Source organism: Pleuronectes platessa, chromosome 18, assembly GCF_947347685.1.
Source record: "Pleuronectes platessa chromosome 18, fPlePla1.1, whole genome shotgun sequence".
NCBI lineage: Eukaryota > Metazoa > Chordata > Actinopteri > Pleuronectiformes > Pleuronectidae > Pleuronectes > Pleuronectes platessa.
Window position 1 is genome coordinate 20,761,523 of NC_070643.1, and position 21,056 is coordinate 20,782,578.

The 21,056-nt window shown below is 43.5% G+C and overlaps 1 protein-coding gene across 2 annotated transcripts; it reads left to right on the top strand.

The window, feature by feature from the left end:
- The first annotated feature begins 158 nt into the window (after positions 1-158).
- Positions 159-20,771, top strand: LOC128461349 (uncharacterized). Of its 2 annotated transcripts, none has more exons than XM_053446233.1 (45): positions 159-259; positions 1,054-1,160; positions 1,348-2,628; positions 3,087-3,185; positions 3,270-3,383; positions 3,675-3,831; positions 4,140-4,332; positions 4,659-4,730; positions 4,961-6,848; positions 6,979-7,065; positions 7,467-7,973; positions 8,064-8,137; positions 8,364-8,510; positions 8,652-8,812; positions 9,076-9,232; positions 9,343-9,540; positions 9,658-9,805; positions 10,180-10,247; positions 10,423-10,667; positions 10,843-11,116; positions 11,419-11,569; positions 11,698-11,774; positions 11,886-11,978; positions 12,112-12,344; positions 12,878-13,058; positions 13,163-13,357; positions 13,593-13,743; positions 14,241-14,356; positions 14,506-14,652; positions 14,924-15,074; positions 15,184-15,356; positions 15,462-15,597; positions 15,762-15,848; positions 16,014-16,133; positions 16,229-16,266; positions 16,414-16,531; positions 16,747-16,859; positions 16,936-17,137; positions 17,280-17,491; positions 17,582-17,753; positions 17,962-18,098; positions 19,620-19,734; positions 19,823-20,029; positions 20,124-20,244; positions 20,342-20,771. In XM_053446233.1, exons 3-45 carry the CDS (start codon positions 1,422-1,424, stop codon positions 20,562-20,564), a joined length of 9,465 nt encoding a protein of 3,154 aa, XP_053302208.1. In that variant the 5' UTR covers positions 159-259; positions 1,054-1,160; positions 1,348-1,421; the 3' UTR covers positions 20,565-20,771. The 2 variants fall into 2 exon arrangements, with proteins under 2 accessions (XP_053302208.1, XP_053302210.1); XM_053446235.1 differs by having other exon boundaries at positions 17,283-17,491.
- Positions 20,772-21,056: the final 285 nt, after the last annotated feature.

Consider the following 21,056-nt stretch of genomic DNA (forward strand, 5'->3'; position numbering starts at 1 on the left):
AGAACCTCTGCTGGTATATGAGGACACTTTAGAGTAAGTTTATGAGGACATGCTGCTCCCCGCGTTCGGGACTATCTCAGACGCTGATTCGCTGCTTCGAGTGTCAATCAGGGACGTCACGATCACCGATTGGCCACATTTGCCGACCTCATCGTCACGGGGTCTGCGGCGAGGCGGGGACAAGGAAAGATGGCCGCCAGTGTCTGAGCTCCAGCTGTGGCTCTTTCTGCTTCTTCTCCTCCAGGTTATCAAAGTGAAGGTAAACGCTGCGCTGCCTCTAAACGTTACATATACATTTGTTTAGGTAGCAGCGATGAGCAGAGTGTCGCTAACCTGCTGTTAGCCTGCCCACCAGTGGATAGTTTGTGTTAGCATGCTAGCAAGGCTAAGTAAACAAGACAGGAGTTTCTGGTACAAGAAGATTTTCAGGTGATATTTCTCATGTGCAAGTTAACACAGGATCCACAGCAGAATGAAATGTGATGGAGGAGAAGAAACTGCTCAGATCTGCAGTGAAACAGTTCAATTACAGTAAATACAAGGTAGGAATAGATTTATATAAACAAGTAAAATTCATAAATCATATACATATACCAGGTCGAGAGCAGAAATATCTCCACAGCTATAGAGTTTAATAGAGAAGTCAAACCTGCACACAGACGAAATTAAAGTATGTTTGAGGGCAATAGGAAATACAACAAAATAAAAAACCTCCTTAAAATCTGTCCTTAAATGTTTTTAATAAATTTGACCCACCTATAAGTTTAATAAAAATGTGCAAGAAACGATAAAATCTATGGGAATTCTTTAATCTTTACATTCATTATAGTACCCAGTCCCTGCTGTTTATCCTGGTCCAGGTTTTATGATCGATCAGTTATATTATTTACAATGATTTACTAATATAAAACTACATGTGGTTAAAATATTTCAATGATATCTTAGAAGAACCCATTGTGGACCATGTATTTTTCTCTGAAGAACCATATGCTCAGCAGATTCCCTCACATTGCCCAAACCCAATCTGTTATTTTCTTTCGTAAACATTTGCAGGTGTCATGGAGGAGCAGGAAACCCCCCAGAGAAAGATGCTGTGGAACACATACTTGCTCGTAAAGACAAATCCTCGCTGAGGTGTCAATTCATAGACCACTTTAAAGGTTTGTGGTGCAAATCTGATATCATTCTCTGCATTGATATGATGTATGAAGCTCAACTTTGATGCCTACGACCAAGTCAATAAATACTTTCAAATAAATAGAATTATCAGAGCGTTTAAACAGTTTTTGTGTCAACTAATAATTTCTCGATTAAGATTTTTTGTGTTTTTTGTTTGCTTTTTTTTAGGGAAAGGACTGACCAACAGTCAGTTGGACGTCGGGGACGGTTCACCTCTGACAGAGTTGGATTCTTCTCAAGAGATGATGGAGTCGGTTACACTGCAACCTGAAGATGCTTCATGCAGCAAGCAGGACGAGTCTGCTGTGATCACTGATGACCACAGCTCGGATGAAGAATACTTACCTAATGAGGATATACAGGAGTCCGAAAAGCCCACATTCGCTAGGAAAAATTATTGTTACGTTTGTGGGAAAGGAATGACCAAACTCACTCGTCACTTTTTAAGACATGCTGATGAAGAGACTGAGATTGCTGGAGCCTTTGCATTGCCCCTATATTCTAAGGAACGGAAAAGGTTATTTGAGGATTTAAGAAACAGAGGAAATTACAAACATAATCAAGAGGTGATGAGGAACAACAGTGGAGAGTTAAAACTTAAAAGAAGACCGTCAAAAGCGAATGTTAGTGCTAAAGCATTTGAGCTCTGTCTGCATTGTAAAGGCTTGTACAAACGTATTGATCTGTCTAGGCATGTAGAGAGATGCCATTCTAGGACAAGCTCATGCCCTGTAAACAGCACGTCTACGATACCGTTCACACGTGATGTGCAGGAATTCTACATGTACCTAGAAACTACGTCAGCTTCTGCCATCAAAACGCTGAAGATGTATGAAAACCCACAGATCTACAACGTACTCTCCAAACTGACGCTTGCACAGTTGACCATCTTCAACAAAGGTGCACCTGAGGTTTCCAAAATGTCACTGAAGTCGTTCCAGGAGCGGCATGACTCCACTCAAGTGTTATCCCAGCACTGCATCAGGATAAATATTGCGAGCAAGAATCGACTAAAAGTTGCTGTTTTGTTGACACCGGAGCTCGTCAGTGTAATCACACTGCTTGTGGACAAGAGACAGAACTGTGGCGTACACAAAGACAACCCTTTCCTGTTTGCAAAGCCCGACCGCACTGATTCAAGCATCTACAGAGGAGCGCACTGCATCCGGAGTTTATCAAATCTGTGTGAAGCAAAAAACCCAGAGCATATCAGGACTGGCTATCTCCACAAGCACATTGCAAGAGTGTTCCAGATTCTCAACCTGGAGAACAACGAGCTGGTTCACCTGGCGAAGCTGCTGGGTCGTGACATTCGGGCCGACAGGGATTACTACCGTTTGCCAGAGGCGGTGGTGGAACTGGCAAAAATTGCGGAACTACTTCTGGCAATGGAAAAGGGAGATCTTGAAAAATTCAAAGGAATCTCTCTGGATGAAATGGAGATTGAGGGTACGTGTCCACTGTAACCTTCACATGTCTGATCTTCCAGTGTAAGGAAATGTATGAACAAATTTGTTTGCTCAAAGAACTTAGAAGGTTTATTGCTTCCTGGGAGCCTTTAGTGTGCTAATGGTTCACTGCAGGAGGTCACTCAAGGATCCACAGGTCATTGTCTTTCAAACGAAGACAAGGCGTCTGGGACAGAGATGGAGACAGGATATCTGATCACCCTGATCGGACATCGAAGAAACTGATGTAGTACCTTCTGCTCCTTTCGAAGGAGGTGCTTGTCATGGATAAGAATCAGATTTCTCATGTGCTCCCTGCTCCTGGTTGCACGTCACTCTAGGTGACTTGTGGCGTGGGCCCATCTGCAGATGTTTAGGAATTAAACTTACAAAAAGACAATTGTATAACTCTGTCCTTGAAATTTCTACGACAATTATCTTTTTGTTTGTTTAATTTAGATGACTTTGAACCAGATGTGGACATGGACATTTGCAAACCAAAAGACGGTGATACTGAAAAGGACAGCGACAAATCAGATGTTCCACCTCTGCAGAACGGTAAGTATCTCCAAGACAAGCAGACAGAGTCCTGTTGACCTCGTTGATACTTTCATTTTTTAAATGTTTGGCAAATTTTTCCAGAAAATGTGAAACGGCCATGCAGAAAGCAGACTCCTGAGAAAGATGCTCTGAAGCACATAAAGACCCGCAGAGACAAACCCTTCCTACAGGAAATGTTGATTGACACGATCAGAGGTCGGTGAAGCACCTCCAATATGTTCTGGTTCTGGTCTCTCGCCCTTTTTTCCCCTTTTACTTCAACGCAAAGCTGTGAATTGCACTAATGTGTGAATGTGAGGTCTGTCTCTGTCTGTCAGCCCTGTGATAGGCTGCTGAACAACATTTTGTATATAATATAATAAATAATTTGTTCCCCAGGCTGATAAATCACAGGTGACTCATATGTTACAGTGTGTGGGGGGGATTCATGTTTCTGTTGTATTGCTGGATTAAACCTTGTTTCTCCTTTTACTCTTGTTTTTCCAGGAAAAGGTGTTTTCACCCATCAGTCCATCGAACCATCCAGCTTTGTTGTTGAGTATCGGGGGGACATCTCCACTCGCATTGAGACCCGGGGGAAAGAACGGGGCGATACTTTGAACAATTACCTGGTTGACTTTTCGTGGAATGGAAAAAACTGGCGGTTAGTTTAGTTCATATGATTGAAATTCAGATGAATGATTTAAGGATGATTTACTGTGGCTCAATCGAAAAATAATTTTTACGAATATGAAAACAGTTTCGCCAATTTCCTTCAAATAAAGTTTCTAAATTCAATTTTTTGCGCTTACCTGTAAGAGTGTAACATTCTGTATATTTAACCAAAGGATCTTGAGTAGCCTTAATAAAGCAGGTACATTTTGTCGAGTCACAAAATCATCTGCCACCACCATCATCTTCTTCATTGTGGTAGAATGCGTCCATTTTTCATGAAGACCATTTTTCTTGCAGTCTCGATGCGCCGAAAAACCACGAAGGGCTCGGGAGACTCGTGAATGACGACCACGTCAATCCCAACTGTGAGATGAAGAAGATTGTTTTTGAGGACAAGCCGCACTTGTGCCTGTTTGCAGTGAGGAAAATACATCGAGGCGACGAGATAACTTACGACTACGGGGACTCGTCGTACACCTGGCGCTCGACGGTAGGAGTACTTTCTTCATGAATATAAGTACATGTGTTGACATTTATTGCTGAAATGTACACAAATATTTCATTGCTCTCTCCCTTTTCTCTTAAATATTGTAAATATGTTAAATAGAAAAATTAGAAAATACTCCGTTTAATGAAGCCCAATCCCCAATCATGACTTGAACAAATACTTATTTTGGATTTGATTAATATTCTGATTAGTTTGGCGATGAGATATTTGTTTTGTTTATAAACTGCACTAATAACCTTTTGGGGAATTTACTTTTTACTTGTTTAACATTAGCACTAGTGTGACTTTTCTTTTCTTCGTATTTACAGACAACCAGTGAGGATTTGAATTCAACACAAACACACTTGAAAGATGCTGCATCTTCACCGGAGGAGGAAATGGTGGGTTTTGATTGGATAAAAACAGAAGAGCACTCCGCGGAGACTCCTGTACAAACTGTGGGTAAACTCTGTAGGCAATTCTCCGGATTTTACCCACAGGTCAGGTCTGAAAACATAAAGTAGCTAAACAAGGTTAAAATTGGAGAGAAAATTTGTCTGAAGTCAGAAAAAATTAGCTGATGTTCAAGTGTGTCATTTTTTTTGTTAAAACCTACATTACCTGTTTTCAGGTCGAAGACTTTGAAGCCTTTAGTTCTGAAGAATCCAGTGGTGATGACGAGTATGTCCCTGGCCCTGCTGAAGAGCCAAGCAGCGATGAATATGACAATGATGTCAAAGAAGATGAGCAGAAGAAGAATCCAGATGTCGTGGAGTTAGATTCTTCTGAACACCATCCCACTGATGATTCCCCCATCCAGCAGGTGGACGACTCCAATGACCATCCCCCTGAGAGAGAGTCCATAAGCCTTTCCCCCGCAAACAAAAACTATTGTTACGTTTGCGGGAGACCTCAGTCCAAAATTTCTCGCCATCTTTTGACCCATAGACACGAGGAGGCCGACATCGCTCAAGCGTTTAAGCTACGTCGAAATTCCAAGGAACGAAAAAAGCAAATGGACAACCTACGAAAAAGAGGAAATTACAAACACAATCAGGAGGTGTTGAGGACTTGCCGAGGAGAACTGAAAGTTTCGAAAAGATCTAAAGTGCCCCTTACAAATGGTAACTTTTTTGCCCCCTGTCTATACTGTAAAGGCATGTATACTCGTAAGCTAATGTGGCGACATGTGCGAACGTGCACCAACAAGTTATTTAAGGGTGCAATAGGTCCCAAGACTAAAGTTTTAACCATGGTTGCTACCACAGTGGCAACAGAGCCGAGAGAAATGACCTCGCATGTGAGGGATGTTTTAAAGAGCCTGAATAACGATGAGATTTCATTTGCGGTGCTCGGGGATTGTTACTTGCTGCGCCTGGCACAATGTATGTGCTTCCCAAATAAAACGAAAAAACAATCAGAGTACGTTAGACAGAGGCTGAGGGAAATGGGAAGGGTCCTGTTAAAGTTACGGGAAAAGGAGATAAGTTGCTTTGAAGATGCTGTCAAGCCTGAAAACTTCAGCAAACTGGTTGAAGCCGTCAAGGAGCTCAGTGGTTTCAGGGAAGAGACACAGTGTTGTGACACACCAAGTTTGGCGCAGAAATTGGGAGAGACCCTCAAGAAGATCGGGGACATAAGTTACGCCGTAGCTTTGAAAGAGGATGCTGACAAAGAGACAATACACCGAGCAGTGACATTTATGAGGCTGTGTGCCGAAGAATGGGGCTCCCGATCAAAATCCTTTATAAAAAAAACATCGACCATACTGTTCACCCAGGACGCGCAGCTTTTATACCAGTGCATTGAGAAGACAGCAGCGTCTGCAGTCCAGAGCTTGATGATGTACGAAAGCCCCCCCATCTACAATGCACTTCTCAGAGTGACACTTGCACAAGTGACGATCTTGAATGCAAACGTGTTCAGAAAAGTGGCACGAGTAACACTGAAGTCATTCCAGGAGAGGGACGACGCCGGGCACCACACAGACGCGTCTGTTGGCCGCTCACAGCTCGAAGAGATTCTCTGCAAGCGCTTTGTGACGATCAATGTGATGAGCAAAGCTGCAAGAAAGGGTCACGATAAAGATATTTCTCTTATGTTGACGCCAGAACTGCTGAGCGCAATAACACTGCTGGTGAGCACGAGAGAAGCATGTGGTGTACATGCAGAAAACCCCTTCTTGTTCGCTAGACCCGTCGCCATACGTACAAGCCTCTACCAGGGGCAAACATGCATCAGCCTCTTTGTGGCCAGGTGTGGTGCGAAGAACCTCGAGACCCAAAAGGCTGCGTTTCGGAAGCACATGGTAAGAACCTACCAGATCCTGAGCCTCACAAACGACGAGCTTGATCAGCTAGCCAAGTTGCTTGGCCGCGACATTCACACCAACCGGGACTATTATCAGAAGCCAGAAGCGGCGGGAGACATCGCGAAAATATCAGTGCTTCTCTCAGCAATGGAGAACGGATCTGCTGAGAGATTTGAAGGAAAATCCTTTGAGGACATTGAGATTCCAGGTATGTGCCCTGTTCAAAACCTAAATGAGTCCTGTGGAGCTAATTAATACGCAGAAGTTCAGTTTACAGTCACTAGGTAACTGTGTCATTGTTTTTATATTGACTGAATGTGTCCGTCTCCCCTTTGAAGATGAACTGCAGCCGGATTGGAAGGAGTGCGATTCTGACGACAGTGACGATGACTGTGAAGACGCAGAAACTTCAGTTCTGTCAAGAGGTCTGTCGAGAAAACCTCAAACTATCCAGCTCATCTCTCATCCATGATGTACCAGATCTCAGTGGACACATTACACAGAGTCACATGCGCATCCTCCAACAAGAGTATTAGAGTTCATAAACTGAGTTCAACCCAATTTACACTTGGCTAAGATGTAAAAACTATAGAGATCATGTATGTGTGTGTGAAAGTGGAAATCACAAGTGAGAAATGTCTCAAAATCTTTATCATACAATGTATAAAAGAGAATCTGTATATACAAAGACTGAAATATTAATTTCTCCAGCAGCATGGAAATGATTTAGTAAATAAAAAACAAATGTTGAAGAAGATGAAGATCAAGTGTTGATACTCTTCTCACATAGTGTCCCTGTCCCATCTTTCTATTTTCTTCTATACAGACTCGTCACCTCCAAAAAGAGTTTCCTCCTCGAAGAAACGCGGTCGACGCAAGAGGAAGAAGAGTGAAAGTGAAGAGTCAGTGCAAGAAGAAGATGAACATGATGAGGGGAACGCAGAGAGTGATGACCAGTCGGAGGAGGGGCCTGGGAAGTGTGCCGAGGAGACACCGTCTCGTAGCAACGAAGAGGCAACAAACTTTTCTTTGAGTGACGATGAGGACATGAACGTGGACTTCGATATGGACGAAGAAACTGATGAGGACGTCAGAAATGAAAACCGTGATGGAGACGTTGGATCAGATGGATCAGCAGCAATGACTCCGAGGACACAAGTCACAGGACGAAGAGAGCAGGACGAGGACGTCAGTGATAAAAAGAAATCCACTGACACAGACCCTGAAGAGACCATGGACGTCGATGCAGAGGAGACAGACAAAGGGACGGGAAGGGAAGGAGCTGACGACAGGGAAGTGGATACAAGTGGTTCCTCTGCTGCCTTAAACACAGGTAAACAAATCTAGTGTTGACAATGACAATACGTTAGAGTGACAAAGCATTTTAACTGTGTAACAACACATGTTTTAACTTTAATTACAGAAAAGAAGAAAAGGTTACTAGCTCAAATGAATGGGATGAAGCAAGTCAACGTGTTAATCACAAAACTGGACATTGTAAGTATCTGATTTGAAGCTATTTTGTATTTGTAATATGAGATATCTCCTGATAGAAAGGGTACAAATCCTGCTACCTGCTGCAACTCTTTACAGTTACTGACAAGATCTTACATATTTCTGGATATATTGGTTTTGTTTAGGCTCCAATAACAGACAAAGAGGTCCATAAGATCCATTAAAGCATTTCCATCTCCTCAACTGGTCTTTTTCTTTGTCTGAGAAGAATTTGCAGAATCCAGTCCACATTTCCAAGTTGCCACCTGTGTTTAAGAAGTGGCTGGAGAAAGATCAGCCGCTCCAGGAAGACGACAACGAGCCGGAGACATCTTCCAGTTCCACAGAGGCCAAAAAGCAGCCCACAACTGAAGAGGTGGGAAAAAACACAGCTTCAGAGTTTTAAGGCCTAATTAAAAAAAACAATAATTAAATTACTTGAATGGAATATAGAATCCGATCATTTGCATTTATTTATACAAAACCTGCTCATCAAGTCTCTTGTTTTCCCTCTCAGGCCACGTACATGACGTGCTCCCACTGTGAGAAGATGATGATGAAGGGACAAACCGCTTTCCAGAAGAAGGGATTCACACACGTCTTCTGTTCTAAAAGCTGCCTCTTCGAGAAGTTCCCCGTCAAGAAGCCGGACACCAAGACCTGTCACTCCTGTCGCAAGTGAGTTGAAGGAGAAAACCTCATGTTATCGGATCAGTGTTCCTGTTGAAAGATTGTAGTATTAAAACACACACACTACAAGACTAAAAACTAATGGTGCATCACACACGACAGGATATTGGCAAGATTATTGCTCCAGTGGCAGCGATTTCCTTCAAAGTAAAATCATGTACAGATTAAGGAAAGCCTCTCAACGTGTGACCCTGATTATCTCATCATATCCTTCTATAAAAACTCATCTCCTCCCCCCCCGGTTCTGTCAGGGCGATTTCGCAGCCTCTGGACCTTGTCATGGCTGTAGTCGACGCTCAAGGGACTATGAAGGACTTCTGCACTCTGACCTGCCTGTGCCTCTTCAAGTCCAAACTGCCTGGCCAAACACCACAGTCCCTCTGCAGCATGTGCAACAGGTCCTGCACTGTAAGGATACGCAGATCTCTGACTGGTTCCACTTGAAAATCTAAAAGCATGTGCTCCTTTCGGGTGTGAAGTCCTTGTTATCCTCACTGCTCCTTCATTATCTCCCACAGGCCGAGTGTGAGTTGTCTTTAACGCAGGCTGTCCACAAGTTTTGCGACAAATCGTGTTTGGACGATTTCTGCCGGGACAACATGCCGGCCTGTGATAACTGCAGCTCCCACTGCCAGAAGCAGCCGCTCATGGTGGAGCTGGAGGAAGACGGCACGAAGACCATCTGCAGTGAGAAATGTCTGACAGAATTTAAAGAGGTGCAGCAGTATGACAGTAAAATCACCATCTTCATATTTTTTATTATTGATCAGACAAAACCTTCTTTTTTAAAACGCTCGCTAATCAGAAGCTGTTTCCCTTTTGTGTCTCCGCAGAAAACCGAAACCCCCAGACCCTGCTCCATGTGCCTCACGTCTCAGCAGATGTCAAACATGGTCAACTACAAAAGCATGGAGGGCACGGTGAAGCTCTTCTGCAATCGCGGCTGTATGGTTTCATACCAGCTGAAGCCTGCTGCTCAAGGTAGTGAACACACGCTTTCTCTCGTCTCCTCCCTGAGGTCTCACTCCAGCAGCGATTCCTTTACTGGAGACACTTCATTTCAATTCCCTCTATTTGGCATTTTTTATACAATATATAAACATTTTGTTGATGACTTGTAAACACTGTCATGTTGTCGTTAGTACTTGTGCTGGTTCTCATTAATGTATTTGCTAACAACCATAACTTGTGATTAATCATGATAAGGTAAAACCGCTTTTTAATGATATAAATTACATCTTTACTGAAGTGATAGTTGTTGACAAATACTGAATAAAGGATGTTTAAATACATACACACAGTACTTGTATATAATTGCAGTATAACAATCACATGTTTCTGTTTTCTCCCTTCAGAAAATAAACGCAAAGCTTGGTTGAAAAAAAATAAAAAAGGCCAACAGACCAAACGTAAACCAAATACTGTGAGTATGAAACGTACAATACATTTTCTGTAAGATCTAAATCAACAAGACACAAGCATTTAACATATTTGTCTACATGTAGCATTTTTCTGTGCTACATATAGATTTAGGCCTGGGTTAGGGGTTACTTGCAAGTCCTCTGACCCCTGGACCATAACTGTGCGCCCTCCCACAGGACGATGTGAGCGTTGACTCCGGCTCCACTGTGGACGGAGCCGCCGCCTCTCAAGCTGCTGAGGAACCAAGACTGGTCAACGCAGCCTCGTGTGTCTCCTGTCGCAGCTGTGAGAAGGAGATGATGAAGGGCCAATCAGTTTATCAGCTGAAGGGCTCGTCGGACGTGTTCTGTTCTGCCTCCTGCTTCACTCAAATGAATCCACACATCAAAGTCGCCAGAAAACACTGCCACAACTGCTTTCAGTAAGTCCAGGATCCTCCACACTCACTCTTGTAAGATTTGTTATGCCCTTTATTTCCTCATTAAGCCCAATGTGTCTTGGATTTTCTACAAAAAAAGGTCATTGGATCATATCAAACCTCCTGCTCCCACTGACTGTGAATCTTGTCTTCACCTCGTTGATCCTCGTTTCCTCAGGGTGATACTTCAGCCTCTCAAAGTCATCCTGGCTCCAGTGGGTGATGAAGGAACGATGAAGGAGCTGTGCAGCGAGACCTGCCTCTCGTCCGTCAAGTCCAGGATGAGCACGGCCGTCCTGAACACCCAACCGCAAGTCGGCTCCCAGGAAACCATCAACCCGACTGCGCCTCCGTGTGACATCTGCGCCTCCGCCTGCACCGAGGACCAGTTCCTGCTGAAGATGGAGGACAGCAGAGTCTGCAGTAAAGAATGTCTGGTCAAGTTCAAAGAGGTGCATAATCGTCGTCTCATCATTTCTGGAAGAAGAGTTTTACACTTTCTGACATATTTCAAGGTGTCAAGGTTAAAAAAAGCATCAGAAGTCATCGCTGATCTCGAGAACTGTTAATCTTAATGGCTTTTGATGAAATTGTGTGTTCAGGCGTTTAGGGTTAAATGTATATTTGTATATTAAATCACACAGTAAAACTCCAGTAATAAAGATCCGTTTGAATATTTGATGACAGACACAACATTTAGAGCTCATATAAAACTCCGTACACCAACCGTGTTCTGTTTTTATAACAATAACAGAAAGTCAAGACGCCTCAGATCTGCCCCATGTGTCAGACGTCTCATCAGCTGTCGGACATGGTTGAGGACGAAGACCAGGACGGCAGGTTGGACTTCTTCTGCAGCAACAGATGTTTGGTGGTGTACAAGGCGCAGCTTCTCACTCGGTCAGGTAATTCAATTAATTCAAACTACAAACTTTTCTTTCCCTCTTGTTTTTGTGTTACACAGACACAGAACAGCTGGAAACTCTCCTTCTGTTCTATAGATCCTAATTTATTTGAACCTTTATCTTTATAGCAAAGTCCAGCTCGTCATCTGAGAAGCACCATATTAAGGATCTGACGCCAAAAGACGTGAAACCAAAGACGGACTTTGTGAGTTTCTGATCTAGATTCAGAGTTAGAATAATCACTTCACACAAACCTGTCTATTCTAAATGTTACACAACTCATCCAACTCTTTTTTTTTTTCTGCTTCTTGTCAAGATAAAAGAGGAGCTGGTGGACGAGGGGTACAACCAGAATCAACCTCCCGGCGTCGGCACAGAACTCATCAAGGATGAGCCAAGCGGAACCAAGGTAGGAAAACACATCACAGTTCATCAGAGGTTTACAGCACTGTGAGGCCAAGTGGTATGAGAAAGTATTCATGACATTTGTCAGCAGGTTCCATCAGAGTCACCGTGATTCATCTTCCTTCTGCTTGTGACAGGACATGAAGAACGATCCTGTTTTCTTCCTGACGACAGACTCGCCTCCGTCAGAAGACACCGCTCTCTGCCACGTGGATTTGAGACTGACTTGTCTCAGCTGCAAGAAGACGATGATGGACGGAGAGACCGTTTACCAAAGGAAGGACCATGCGGACATCTTCTGCTCCACTGCCTGCATCTTAACGTTTTACCAAATGAAACCAGTGAGGAGGACCTGCCAGTTCTGCCTCGAGTGAGTCACTTTCTGCTCATTGCTTGTGTTTTCACATTATTATTTCAGCTTAAGCTTGGAGAATTTCAAGGAATTCTTCATTAGAGATTGAAAAAGATGTATCTGCAATAATTTTGAGAGTCAACTAATTGGATAAATCCTTTATTAAGGCGAAATTCATAATTCTCAAAGTCTAGGATTTGCCTTTCCTGCTCTGTTTTATTTTATAGTCAACTGAAAGCCTTGTGGACTTCTTGGACAAAACAAGAAGAGTTTCAGCTCTTGGACTATATGTTATTGTGATTTTGTTTTTTTACTAGCGTCTGACTTGTTATAGGTTTAGTTAGTTGTTGCACTTGTCTGATTCTGATTTATAACAAACGTTGTGATCATTGGCTTTAAAAACAGTTACTTCAGGCTGTCCTGGTGATGGCCTATAGGTGTCACCACTGAGTAATGTTTTAAGTCGTCCCCAGTGTCCTTCAGCCCAGTTTAACATTATCTAATCACTGTGTGTACAATCTAACCGACTTCATCCTGCTTCCTTCTCCCAGGGAGGTAAGAGAGTCACAGGACGTCCTCCAGTTCCCGGTGGAGCCCGAGGGGACATTAAAGGACTTCTGCAGCCGGGCCTGTCTGTCCTCCTTCAACTACATGAAAACCTTGTCCACAAAAATACCCATCGTGCCTCTCGCATCACATTCCCAATGCAGCATGTGCGGCAGATACTGCATTGTAAGAGATTTCAGATGATAAAAATTATGTTTATTGTAATAATGCTGATTGTAAAGGAGAATAAATGATGGCTGACTGACTGTCTGTTGTTTTTCCTCCTGCAGAGCAAGCATGAGATCATAAAGCAGGGCCTGGTTCACAAGGTCTGCAGCGACCCGTGTTTTTTCCGTTTCTGCAACATGAACAATCTGTCGCTCTGTCAGAACTGTCACCGCCGCTGCAACACACTGCTCGTCCTCAAGATGAAGGAGGGCAACAAAAAAATTTGCACTGCAGCGTGTGTGGCCCAAGTGAAAAAGGTAGGAAAAGGTTGTGCACGTTGTTGGTCAAAGAATATGTTTGTGAAGGTGTATTAATAGTTGTTGTTCGCTTGTAGCAGCATCTGGTTTCGTTTGTGTTCTGGTTAAACTCTATGTGAGGTTAAAAAACCCACCTGAAGTATTAGAAATGCAAAACATTGATGTGTTATTTAAAAGTTGCTCACGATGAGGTGATGATGGATGGGATTTTATATTCTCTCTCTTCTTTTTGTAGACAATCCGAACATGGCAGCCGTGTGTCATGTGCCAGTCTTCCTGTCCGACATCAGACATGGTGGAAACCATAACCGGTGAAAACGTGCTGGAGCTCTTCTGCACCAACAGATGTGTGATGGCAGCAAAGATCCAGGCTGCCAGTGCGTCAGGTACTGGACCTTCTCAGTTAATACATCTGCTCTTTGCCTTTTCCCTCCTTTTCTTGTTATTCTCTGTGTTCACTGGGAAGTTCCAGCTCTCAGTGAACAAAACGATTCATTTTTTGTTTATGTGAGATTTACGATAATGAAGGCACAACTTCAATTGTCAAGAGACCTTAAAGCTCGATGCTGTGGATTTGTTTGAATTCTCCAAATGAAGATGGATGATATTGAAATGCTTTTAGATGCTGTCGTCATTATCTGAGACAAATGTTGGGAAAATCCAACAAAACATGTCTCAAACTAAAGAAACATGTTCTGGAAGAGTTTGATCAAAACTGTGATAATTATAAAGCAGAAGGTGGCTGCGTATATACTTTGAAGTTGTATATTTGTGATATGAAACCAACTGGATCCCTGAATCCTTCTGTGTGTATTCATGCTCTCATCTCACACTTGTACATATTATTCTCAAGGTAACCGTTTCTTTTCCTGCTTCTTCGCAGACGCTCCACTGAACTGTGATGGCTGTGGGAGGAGCACGCTGCCCGCCTGCCACCTGGCCATGCCAGACGCCACCATCAGAAGCTTCTGCACTCTCACCTGTGCCATGACCTTCAAGGTAACACAGTCTGTAGACTTCACAAAGCTCATATTTGCAGAGAGGATTATGTTAAGATTTTTTGAATTCTTAATGATCTCATACAATCTTAAGTTACACTGGCAGTGGAGGGACGTGTTCTTCTTTTCATTTTACTTTCTGTACCACAGGAGACGCAGAAAGACAAGAGTGCTTCCTCTCACCTCTCAGGAGCCCCGGATCCAACCACCAGTGACTTCCTCCAACCACCACAGAACCTGCTGTGTGCCCAGTGTCGACGCATCATAAAGATTTCACCCAAAGTTGTCCAGCAAAAGGTGCGTTGCAATCTGAGCACATCACTATATGGTCTTCTCTCTAAGGTATTACTTTCACGTTCAGATTTTGAAATGTTCTCACTCAGAATACACCGAGTTTGTGCTTAAATGTCATGTGCACCAGTTTGAGCTGAACTCTATGGAGCTTTCTGATTCCTTCTGACTGTATTGTTCTGACAACTCTTGAAAGCTTAGAGACAGATACCTACAGTGTGACACATGTGTGAACATTAAATACTGTGTGTGTGTGTGTATTTTTGTGTACTTATAGGGCAAAGTGACTTTCGTGTGCAGCCTGGACTGTTCTCAAGAGTTCAAGAGGGTCATGAACATCATGACAACGTGTGAATACTGTAGAACTGAAGGTGTCGCCAAGGACGGGAAGAGAATCGACAGCAAAGACTGCTTCTTCTGCAGTGATGGTGAGGAGACACATTCTCTATTTACTCTCCAGGTCTGACGTTAAGTTTATGTCAATGAGCCGAATGAAGACTCTTCTCTCTCTCTCTCTCTCTCTCTCTCTCCTCTCAGGCTGCAAGATTCTCTTTAGTCATGAGCTGGAGAGGAAGTGGGGGAGGCACTGTGACTCGTGTGCTTACTGCCGCTGCGGCTCCAGAACAGTGTTGACGGCAAATTACGCAGGAAAAACCGAGGAGTTCTGCTCTGAGGTCTGCATGTCAAAATACAACATGCTCTACTGCTGCGTAAGTTGAGCTGGACAAGCATTTTAAAAACACATTTTGTTCTCCTCGTCTGAATTTTACAAATGCATTTTGCTGACGACTCTTTAACGCTCTGCTTTCTGTCAGTATGCAAAGTGCGACTCCTGCAGCCATAAAGGGAAACTGCGAGAGAGCCTTCCCATGCTGGGGGGGGTCAAACACTTCTGTGTCTTCAGATGTGTCCTTCACTTCTGCAACAAAATGCTCCAGGTGGTCAACACAGGTTTGTCACTGTTAGAATAGGATGTTGGTCGACATGTTTGATGCTCAACATCTTGTTTGTATCTGAATTTGTGATTCTCTTGGATACTGAATAAAGCTGGAGCAGTTAAATATGATCATGATAATCAGATTCATCACCTACATCCCCTCCTGACTCTTTTCTAGATCCCTCCTCTCCTGAGTCGTCAGGTGCAGCAGCGTCCTCGCCCATCATCACCAGTGTTATCTCACTATCCAGCGCTACACAACCTGGTATTTATACAAACACATGTACACAACATCAAGACAAAAAAGACACAAATAATTACTGATGAATTGATGAATATGATACAGACCTGACTGTAATTATAAGTCAGTCAGTATAAATGTCATATTATTAACACTAACATCACCTTCTGTCTCTTTTTATGTTTCTAGCTTCTTCCTCCCCTGAATCTTCACGTGAGGCAGAATCCTCCCCGGTCATCACCAGCGTTGTCTCACTTGCGAGTCATCTGGCTGGGCGGGACAAAACCTCCTCCAGCACTACACAACATGGTACTCATACAAACACACACAACCGCACAGACACAAAAGACTCCAGGTTTCACCTACGTGTACAAACAGGTTCTGACTCTGTCATTTCTCTACAGACTCTGTCCCTGAAATTCAAGCGAAGGTCGTCGGACATGTAAGTTCACTCCGAAAGTCAAGTCCTCCACATAGTTCATCATCAGAGTCGTGCACATTGAGTCACAACCTTAATAATAACAACCTGATGTTGAAGATGGAAATGATGAGGATGTCATTTGTCTGTTGTCTGTTGTCTGTTGTTCAGGCCAGTGTTCAAACCGCTCCCAGGGAACTGAAGAACAAGTCTGTGCTCTGCTCCCCGTTGGTCCACAACAAAGGAGTCTCATGTACGACAGTGACTGTGGACGCAGAAGCACAAACTGGTAAAATACACTTTCAAGTTTGTTTCTTTCATTTTCAGCCAAATACACTTCTTCAGCTTCGCCCTGCAGTGCTGTGTTTGGTTTGGGTTATTGCTGAATATATGTTAATACCCAGAAACTGTCTGTATTAGACAAAAGTAAGATGTACACACATGCTTTACTCCGATTAAAGATCTTTAAATTTGTTTGTTTTTTCCTTTCTCTCTTGTGTGAAGACAACTTCGTACCTAAGGTCATAGTGCTGCCTCTCCCAGTGCCGGTCTACGTTCCACTACCAATGAACATGTACAGCCAGTTCACACCACAGCCTGTGGGTCTACCGGTACCGGTGCGTAAAACTCTTTATCAGACCTTTATTAGGTTTTATAGGAGGTTTGTCTTTCTCAAACGTTGCCCTTTCCCAGCTGCCAGTGCCCATCTTCCTCCCTGTGGCGCTGGAGCGTCCTGATCCAGCGATGAGAGAGAGAGTCGAGCCTCCTGAGGCAGATCTCCACCTCAGGTCTGAGACGGGGACCCAGCAGGACGACGGGAGAGACAGAGAGAACGGACTGAGGTCTGAAGAGCTGACCCCTGAAGACGAAAGACAAGAAACTCAGGACCTAAACGGTAAGATTAGGATATTTATAAATACTAGTAGTACATATATTTATATTAATAAATAAAAACCTACTCCAGATTTGTACTCTCTCAATGGAAACCAGAACATTCAAACTCTCTGTGCAACATTTATCCGTAACATTATTTTCAGAAGACACCAGTAGCTTCGACGGTGATTTGGACACAAACGATCTGGGTAGTTTCAACCTCCAGGATCACTCGTTCACTGACGTCAGCCTCTGGTCGCCTGGTCATCCACACACTCCGGCTCCTCCACCTATCAGAGAGGAACCTGCGAGCTCTGCACCTGCTCCTCCACCCTCACAGCAAACGCTCCAGAGCAAAGTCCACCACAAGAACGAGGTGAGAAACCCCCTGAGAGACGGACAGAGCCGTTTAGATGCCGTGGTCTCATCTCTCTGTCCTGTAAACTTGTCTCTCCTCTCTGTCCAGGGTGCTAAGTTGCCCCGGTTGTGTAAGGCCACCAAAGAGGAGACGTTTCAAAGAGACTTGTCTAAACTCATGTCGAGGAAACGGCACAAACAAAAGAGTCAGTGTGGGATCGATGCCTGGAGGAGATGGATTCAGGGGAGGAAGTCACAAACCGACCTGGACCCTGTTTCTTGTACGTTGTTCTGTCTCTTATTTTTAAAACTGTGATTTTCAGTTAACATTTTGGTGTTTGATGCATTAATAATGTTTATTTTAATCTATTTTAATCTGTTCTGTCTGTTGACTGGACAGAACAAGCTATTGATAGCTCTCACTATTGAACTACTGAAACATTGTAGAAAGTAATTGATCATAAATCACTGCCTGTCTCATCCACTCAGTCCAGGAGAACGTTCTTCTCTGTTCTGCGTCTGAACTGAGCGACGGCCTCTGTTGCTTCGTCAATGAGGTGAAACAAGATGATGGACAGCCCCACCCCCCCGACGGTCTGTTCTACCTCTGCCTCAGCATTCAACAGGTCAGAGGAATGACACAGTGCACGAACATAAAGGGCCTTCAAACAAACGTGAGGGTTACTATAACATCACATGGAGAGAAAAGAGAGATTTGTCCTATTTTGAGAATAAGTAAATGTTTTTCATATGAATAGTATTTGTGATATTGTGAAGAAAACGCAGAAGCTTATGTTGTGCAATAAAGCATTCAATGTGATACCATAAAATGTTGTGCCTTTTGGCATTCAATAAATTTGGTTATCAAAATAAAATATTGAATATTACTATTAAAACTATTAATATTAAAAAATACCTTTTAATTGATTAAAGTTACCTCGGGGCACCACCCTTCAAAGGAAGGGAAAAGAGCCAATTTATTGAATAAGTCTCATAAAAGTACTAACTACAAATTTGGAATTAAATTCATAACTATAACCAAAATTACCATATAGAGAGTTAGCTAACTTGAAGGATACAGAGTTCTTGACCTTGTAGTGGTTGGCAACATCACTTATGCAACATTAATGAAAAAACATTTGTGAAAGACAAACATTTATTATTAAGATAATAAAGTATAAGAACACAAATGATGACAAAAGATGTGTATGTGAGTATGAGTGTGTGTGTCTGTGTGAGTGAGGGTGCTTCCAAATTGGCGGCTGGCCACTCCAAAGATAATGGCCCCCCCCTTTGGAATGTTTACGACATGTAGCGGGGGTCAGAGAGTTTGGTGCTGAGATATGCAGGTTTGTGTGTTGCTGCCAATTTAGAGAAAGTTACTAGATGCATGCAAGGAAAGACTGAAGAGCATAACTAACATTAACTTTCAAATAACTTGTAACCAATATCACAGCAGCACAAATCAAACTTATAAACATCACAAGGAATCGAATAAACAGTTTTTTCTTAGCCTGTAAAATTATTAAGCCCAGTGGTGTTACCCGTCCATGGAAAAGGAAAAAAAACTTGCTGTCGCTGCTGCAGACAGAGAGGTGGCTCCTCTCGGAGGGTCGTGTTGAAATAGGAATCGTAAAGAGAATGAAGAGGGGGAGATCTGGCCTTCTGTCGGCTTGGTGACCTCATGAGTCATGGGTCCCAGAGTGACCAATAGTGGTTGACTTGTGTCTCCGGTCGGATTTCACACCTCTGTGTGACGGTGAGGCACCCTGGGAGACTGAGTTCTGGAGGCTCTGGTTTTCTCCAGAACAAAGGACACGGGGCCTCAGGCTTTTGACTACACATGTAGGCCAAACTGTAGTTCACAAATACCAGGTCCCAACACTAACTAGAGCCCAACAGTCACAACCTTTCTTCAAGATCCATAAATTATTCTCTGGGAAATCAGTGAAAATGTTAAATATGTCTCTAAATCAAAGAAAGTCCTGGATCCACTTCTTTGTCCAGATCTGAGTCAGAAGAGATCTTCCTTGGTCCATGTCTCATCCTTCCAAGTTTTGTGAAAACATCAGACTAGAAAAGCACAAAATCTACACAATCCATTTACCATTTGTTTTGCTCCATGGTTCTGTTTTGTCGTTGGTCAGTTTCTGTTTGAGAACGATCGCATGGAGAACATATTCAGTGACGTGATCTACAGCCAGTTCAACACTGAGTTCACCAAGATCCTCCGACATCTCAAACCCTCAGTCCCAGCCGCTGGTGAGTCCAGGTCCAGGTCTTTATCTTTTCTTTTCTGTCTCAGATTAACTCGGATCTGCTCAGAGATCCTGTTTGTTCCCCCCGGCAGGTTACGTCCAGTTGGGGGCGTACTCCCCCATCGTCCTCCTCAACACCCTACTCTTCTTCTGCTGCAAGTACTTTGGCTTCACCACAGTGGAGCAGCACCGCCAGCTGTCCTTCACCCAGCTCACCTGCTGCACCAGAACCAACCTGAACCACACCCGGACCACTTCCCTGCGCTTCTACCCGCCCACATCCACTGAAGCTCAGCCAGGTACCAACACGACTGTGAAGATAGAACAGTGATGAAGAAGATCACATCTCATTACCTCCTCTTGTGTTTGCTTTGTCATGTTTATCTGACACAGACGGAGTTCCTGCTAAAAAACGCAAGAAAGACAACGTGGAGAATGTCCTGGAGATGATGGAGAACCTGGAGAACCCGCTCCACTGCCCGGTCAGACTCTATGAGTTCTACCTCTCCAAGTGGTGAGTGTCTGACTCGCACTTTAAGTAGAGGACGCCTAAGCAGTTCAGATGTAACGACCTGTCTGAAATGTAAACGTCTTCCTCTGTTTCCTTTCAGCTCTGAGTCGGTGAAGCAGCGCAGCGACTTGTTTTTGCTTCGGCCAGATCGCTGCTGTGTTCCCAGCAGCCCCCACTGGTTCTCCTCTTCCCCACTGGATGGGGACACCATGGAGGCCATGCTCACTCGACTCCTCACAGTCCGAGAGCTGCAGGACAGAAGGTCGCAGAGCTTCGGACCAACGGACAACAGACGACACCACGTCCACATGTTCTTGTTCTAGTTGTTAAAGACATTCTTTCTGATAGAAACTGTGAAGAAGAGACATCTTCATCAAGACTTCCGGTTCTGACGCAGTTAACTTCTCTCCAGTCGCTGCACATTCATGTTTTATTGTTTGTTTCCTTTCAGTCGGTTGAATGTCAACACTTTCAGTTCTGACCTGAGATCTGCGTCATTTTATTTGGAATAAAGAAGAAAGTTCTGAAAAGTTATGTTTGATTTTCCTTCCCATCTCTCCGGATAGAGAAAGACTTGGATCTCTGCCTCACCCGCAGTGAAACCATATTTCTTCATTCATGTTTTAAGATAAAACTATTGAGTGTAAATAAGAACTGACTCCAGGTCTGGAAAGAGAAGCTAATGCAGAAGTGCCTGAAACTTGTATTCTCTCAACCGACCAGCAGAGGGCGACTCCACTGGTTGTTTCTAAAGAAGTCTATGAGAAAATGATTCAAAATAACTTCTCACCACATTAATAAATGTCAGTAAACAT